The sequence below is a fragment of the Diadema antillarum genome, unplaced genomic scaffold, assembly GCF_040938485.1.
Source record: "Diadema antillarum isolate AM-2024a unplaced genomic scaffold, OU_Dant_1.0 scf00000206, whole genome shotgun sequence".
NCBI classification, from domain to species: Eukaryota; Metazoa; Echinodermata; class Echinoidea; order Diadematoida; family Diadematidae; genus Diadema; species Diadema antillarum.
This window is the reverse complement of record NW_027271095.1, coordinates 126751-133158: the sequence shown is the minus strand read 5'-3', so window position 1 is coordinate 133158 and position 6408 is coordinate 126751. Positions and strand designations below refer to the sequence as shown.

Sequence of the window (6408 nt, the reverse complement as noted above, 5' to 3'; positions counted from 1 at the left end):
AACACACAAAGGGTTCACGTGCTAGTGCCTGGAAAATATCTCGTCATAATTCATTATAATCTTTTACCAATGGTTCACCACTGTCACTACGGCAATGATACAAACTTTTTTTTTTTTTTTTTAGGGGGGGGGGGGTGTAAAGAGAGTAAAATGGACGCCTCTCCTGTCGACCCGTATGCGCTCAACCATATTATATCAGCGAACAATTGCTCCTCTTTGATATCTGCATGTTATTGTGTGATTTTGTACTCTGCCCAACAACAAACATAATTCGTTGAAATTTTCAATGGTCCGCCGCTATTCAAAATTCAAATACATTCAAGGTTGTGTCACCCACTGAGGTCCTTTCATACGTGTAAAATGTCTTGTAACTACTACTACTCTACCGTGCTTCTACTGCATCGTAAGCTGCAAGAGATAAAGAGAAAAAACTATGTAAACACGCCAGGCGCCACCTAGTTCCTCAAACTCTACAGTCAGTTCTTGCGAGTGCACCGGTTTGGAAAAAAACTTTGATGCATGTGTTTGTCGCTCCATGCGTTTCATGATCTATCCGTTTTTCAAAGTGGAGCTTCCAAAGCAGTCTGTTTATTTTCATCTATCAATATGGTGGTTCAAGTTTACGCGGATCTGGGCTCCCAGCCATGTCGTGCTCTCGTCGTGTTCTTAAAGCACACCAGTATACCATTCGAGATTGTTGACATTGATTTGGCAAAGGGCAAGTATTTGTTTTCCTTAGATCGTAGCATCGATTCCGTGCAGTAGATCTGAGTCAGGTAGGTGGGAGAACACCATTTCCATGTCGGAGCTCTTTTTGGCAACACGCGCAAGGTTCGGGATTCATCGATGTGGAATGAATATCGTAGGTTCATGTGCAGGGGTTAGCAACAATGTGACTCTTGAAGGTTTGTTTCTTGATCTTAAAACGCATTAATCGTGTTGCTCTGCAGCCAGATGAACCGCAATTAATACAATATGTAAATGATATTATTCTTATAGTTCACACCATGGTTTGTATCTATTACAGGGCCCCTTGGGCCGGAACGAGGGGGGTGGGGGGGGGGGGCATTGGGGACAGCAACCCGCTCACACACACACACACACACACACACACACACACACACACACTCACACACACACTTTTGGGGGGACTTAAAAGAAAAAATTTGGAAAAAATTGGGGAAAAATCGGGGAAAGAAATTTGCCACAGCAATGACTTTCTGAAGGTTCTGTTGGGGGGGGGGGGGGGGCAAGAGGATGAGGAGGTACCTCCGAAGCCCGTCCCCTCCCTAAGAACGTTCCGCGACCCCTGTAATTGTGAATACTTGGATGTTTAGGCAACGATCAGAGAGGAATTATCCCTACACCTGATTCATGTTTCCATTCAGGTAAAAGACTGTCAAACCACATATCTGTCATATTGGCTATCACTGTGTCTTAATTAGTCACAACAATTTCTGAAAGCTATAAGATAAGACTTGTCATGTGCTAAAAGCTACCCCCCCCCATCAAGTCTGAGAAAAAAAAAAGGACATGTGCATATCATATCAAGATATTCAGAAACTTCCCGGATTATGATTCATATCTCGAATGTATAAATGAATATTTTGAGGATACATGCCATATAAGATGATTGATAATTCATATTTGTCTTTGGATCGATTGATGATCAAACGGTACAACACTGTTCAACAAAAAGATGTAAATTTTGAAGTCTATCATAGATCTGTGTTATCATGTAGGATATGTAAAAGAGAATCTGAAATTGATTTCTCATTCTGAGATATTTCGAAATGAACTTTCGTTGCTGTTGGTATGATTTTGTCACTTTGTCACTTTCATATCACTTTCATACAGGCGAACACAGAAAGCCGGAATTTGCTGCTATCAATCCAATGATGCAAGTGCCAGCAATTAAGGATGGAGATTTCTGTTTATCCGAAAGGTAGTGAACGAAATTCAATGCTCAATAATTTTAAAGGAAAGGCATATACTGTGGAAGCCTCGACAAAGACCCGACTGTTTCTGGAACGTTAACATGATATATAGAAAACCAATTTCGGGCATCATACATCAATTTACGGTCACTCAAAAATTATAAGATTCTATGCAGAAATTCACAGCATTTGCCTTTTGGAACTGAGGATCTCAGAGTAATGATTATTTCCCAAGCAGATCACGGAAAGAAAGATTTGAAAAATGGAAATCGATGGATATTGTTAATTCATGCACGGAAGACTGGATACGGGTTTTTGTTTGTTTATTTTTTCTTAGACATTTCTTTCAACACGATTGCTTTTCTAAGCTTCACGTCTTATTTTCTATCAGGCAAGTTGTGCTATTCTGATTATTCCAGGTTATACGATGATTCGTGACTTCAGGGTAGCTCGTATGCATATGTAATAATGACATAATGACTTGGCGTTCATTGTCCATAATTTTTTCGTGTTTTCATTGAAAACGAGATCTCTCAAAATGCCCCTGACATGACTATATACTTCTCGATACACGTCACTTTACCACAGCGTCGCCATTTTCCGATACCTGGCAACAAAATACGCCGAAGATGTGCCCAACTTCTGGTACCCTAAGGAGATCGAGAAGAGAGCGAAGGTAGATGAGTACATGGCCTTCCATCACCAGGGCATCAGAGAGACCATAGACGGGCTCTTCATGGCGGAGGTGCGCCCTCTTGTGTTACAACCTGCCATCTGTTCTTGGAAGCGTGAAGTCTAAGTAGAACTAAACCACTTCAATATGATATTGCATAGCGGTACACTTTTCATAGGAAGCTGTATAAATACTAGCCTATCTTGGAACCCCTCGAAACCTTTTGAACGCAACGCTGGTATCACAAACCGTACCTTTCGGAAACTTATTGACATTTGCAATAGATGTGTTAGGTTGTATCTGTTATCAAACAATAGATTTCAATTTTAAACATGCCCTTGAATCCAAAATATATCATAAAGATTTTTGTTATCATTATTATTATTATCATCATTATCATTATTATTCCTGTTTTGTAATTCGGCATTTGCAGGAGACAGTACAAGTGAATGATTAACATACATACACAGAAAGACAGACGACTGATAGTTACCAACAAGTAGGAATGTGTTTTTGTTTTTGTTTTTGTTTTTTGGTGTTTTTTGGTGTTTTTTTTTTGGGGGGGGGGGACAAAACACAACCCAAAAATATCCATGTATTTAGCCAGCTCACCCATGAATATACAGGTCTTTGAAACATCATGACTGCCATGCTTATCTGTCTTATTTTTCTGTTATTATTGGACTTTCTAGGTGTTGTTGCCTATAATAGCTAACATATCAGCTTCTGAGGAAACGATTAAAGAGAAGGAGAAAATCGTTCGAAAAGCCCTGAGTACATTCGAGCGGGTTTTCTTGGCTGGCAAGCCCTTCATCCTCGGTGATGAGATCAGCTATGCGGACATCATGATGGTCAGTGAGGTAAGCGTGCTTGCAAAGGTTGGAAAAAACACCACTATGTTACCAGTTAAGTGCTTATTCATGAAATGTGTAACATGAAAAAAAAAACAGCGAAACAATCACAATGATGAGTAAACGAGTATTCCTTTCGACATTTGTCTTTGCGGTTCAGAAAAACGCTGGTCGCCTGCAAAGGGTTGTGAAAAACTGTCTTTAATTGTGCCCTCTGTGAGCTGCTGATTTCACTAAGAGAACAATGGTATATTCAATCGATTATCTGTAAAATCAACTTTGTTACAACATTCGTGTGATCGCCACCGCTCTAACTTTTAGAATCTAGTATCACTCGCAAACCGTCCTATTTGAAAATTGTTGCACATTGTGAAAAGTTTTATAAATTGATGGTGACGTCAACGTCTTGTTATAACTGAGTATAGGTATGATGATCACCCTAAAGCGTGACTGGTGTTCGTGTATTGACCGGTATCATGAGTTCTCTTTCTTAACATTAAAATGAAACACACACACACACACACACACACACACACACACACACACACACAAACAAACTATAATACTACATACTTTTACTCTTATCACTCCAAAGTCAGAAAAGACCAAACAACAACAACAACAACAGCACCACCTCCACGTCACCAACAACAACACGCACCTGTGACGTCAAACAACGATAAATGTGAGAGAAATTTTAATGGAACAGAAAATAAAGTGGAGGTGATTAGTCAAAGTGATAAAAGGAGAAAATACGCAAGGAAGCTCTGAATATTGCAGAAGATAAACTTTTAAAAAAAGCACCACAACCCAATAGAATCACACACATACAAACACAAACGCAAAATGCACTAAGTGTATACCCTCTCAAATTTCGCTTTGAAGCTTCCTTATGCTCATCTTTCGATTTCGTAAGATTTCCACTATATTTTGTCACATTCTCTCCTCCGCCCAGATGATTCAACATACCGTAAGTGGACGCCACGTGAGCGAAGGAAACCAAAATCTGGAGGAGTACGTGAACAGGGTCCGGGATCGACTCAACCCAGCATTTGATGAGGTTTTTGACGTCATCTACAAATGGAGGGCTGACTATCTGAAAAGAAAGCAAAAGACTGATAAATGATTAAAGCAACTTGCAAGTCTTCAGTGAATAATGTTTCCTCATATATGCAAATAAATTTTGAGTTCGGTCAACAGTATGATCTTATAACACCATTATACACACTCTAACGTCAATTAAACATAGCATGTGATACAATTATAAAGAGGTTAATATGACTACCTGAAAAGTTATCTGAAGAAGAGAGCTTGATGGCAAAATGTTCGACACTTCCACTTCTTTTTTTAAACGTCTATTATTAGATGTCTGATAACCTTGTGCAGCCTTGTGCAGCAAGCTATATCTTTAGTCGTCGACTGTGCAGGCATTATTGATAAATGTTTCTCATGAAATATGTGTAAGATGTACGCTTGACGTTAAAAGCAAAATGAAGCAGACTAGTGAGTCAAGAAAAAGAAATTGATAAAAGTATGGGATTTAAATGCCGTAATCACAGCAGTGAGTTATACATGGCAGTTTTACCACATTTTTATCACAATGAAAAGTGCTTGACGTGAGGACAGTAACCAATTTGTCCTTTCGACAGATTGGAAGGGTAGATTTAAGGTAAAACTCGCGTCGCTTGTAATAAACGTTAGGCGTAATGTCACAATATATAGAGTGATTAGAAATGTATGGAATAAAGTGCGTGCAAGAGCGAGAGTTAGTGAAAAGTTAATGTGAGTTAAAATAAAAAAAAATGAAAAAAGAAAAGATATTTGCTTGTGATGGGCCCGGACCCGACAGACGGGTCATTGTCAATGCATGCATGAGGACTGGTGAATAGAGTAATTACGAGACTATTTTTTTTTTCTATTCTAATTCAAGCTGTTGGCACATGTAATATTTATGTAAAAATTTATACTAGTATGTGAATCTCTGTCCACTCTGTCAGAGTAAGCGATGATTCCGCTATCGTGATCATACGCCAGTGGATCCATAGATTCCCGACGTCTGTCTGTGTGCATGCACGGTCTTTTAGAATTTAACTGAACCGGAGGTTCCACCACACATTATTTTAATTCCAAATATGGACATGACTATATATACTGTATATAAAGACTGAATTAAGTGTATCCTGTCACTCTTCTTTTTGTATTATAATCATTGTATTCTTGGGATTTCATTACTATCTTACTCTTGTTTGATCTGGGTATGGATGTATGTCACGAATATAAATTTTGTGGAAACTTAGTAAAAAAGTACACAATGGAATTCGAGTGAAACTGATCGTAATGTAAACAACGGAATTAGATACACGGCTGTATGTCGTTAACATCAGTTTCATTTCCTGCCACGAAATGTGTTATTTGTGTAAATTTCAGGGTACATCACCGGATTTATATTATTGACTTTTCTAGAACTTATTTATCAGCCAGATCACTGAAATACATTAAACTATCATGTGCTTATCATATATTTAGAGTCAGCATCGGATAACCGATACATTTCTCTGACTGTGTGACATGGGTGGTTGAATGAAGTGAATGAAATGAATGCGGACACGAATTGCAAAAAGTCGTCTTGACAGCTATAGCGTTGCAGTTACACCCGTTGAGAAATATACTCGCTGCTTACTCATACGCATCTTATTATGATGTATATCAATTATACGAAAGTCCTATAACAACACTCTTCAAGGAAATTGTTCTAAAAAAAAACGTGAAATCAGAAATTATATATAACGATGTATAGGGTTATTACTATACGTAAAGTAAGAATATTCCTTTGTGAGTAGAGAAAAAGAACTTTTGATTTGTAGTAATTGATCATAAATTATTAGGGTTGGGATTTGTGCTGGGTATGATATGGTTTACATGAAAAAAATGTGTCCTCATCACCATC

The 6408-nt window shown here is 38.4% G+C and overlaps 1 protein-coding gene across 1 annotated transcript; it reads left to right on the top strand.

Annotated features, from left to right (window-relative positions):
• Positions 1–606: 606 nt before the first annotated feature.
• On the top strand, positions 607–5336 carry LOC139724059 (glutathione S-transferase theta-1-like). The gene is made up of 5 exons (XM_071635262.1): positions 607–718; positions 1858–1945; positions 2526–2682; positions 3303–3470; positions 4417–5336. The coding sequence occupies exons 1-5, from the start codon at positions 607–609 to the stop codon at positions 4585–4587; spliced, it is 696 nt and encodes a 231-aa protein (XP_071491363.1). The 3' UTR covers positions 4588–5336.
• The last annotated feature ends 1072 nt before the right edge of the window (positions 5337–6408 follow it).

What these genes read in the sequence shown, in the direction of transcription:
- LOC139724059 (XM_071635262.1), top strand. Translation starts at nt 607, where the DNA reads ATGGTGGTTCAAGTTTACGCGGATCTGGGCTCCCAGCCATGTCGTGCT. An exon ending in GATTTCTGTTTATCCGAAAG is followed by an intron (nt 1,946 to 2,525) that starts GTAGTGAACGAA and finishes ACTTTACCACAG; the next exon opens with CGTCGCCATTTTCCGATACC. An exon ending in ACATCATGATGGTCAGTGAG is followed by an intron (nt 3,471 to 4,416) that starts GTAAGCGTGCTT and finishes TCCTCCGCCCAG; the next exon opens with ATGATTCAACATACCGTAAG.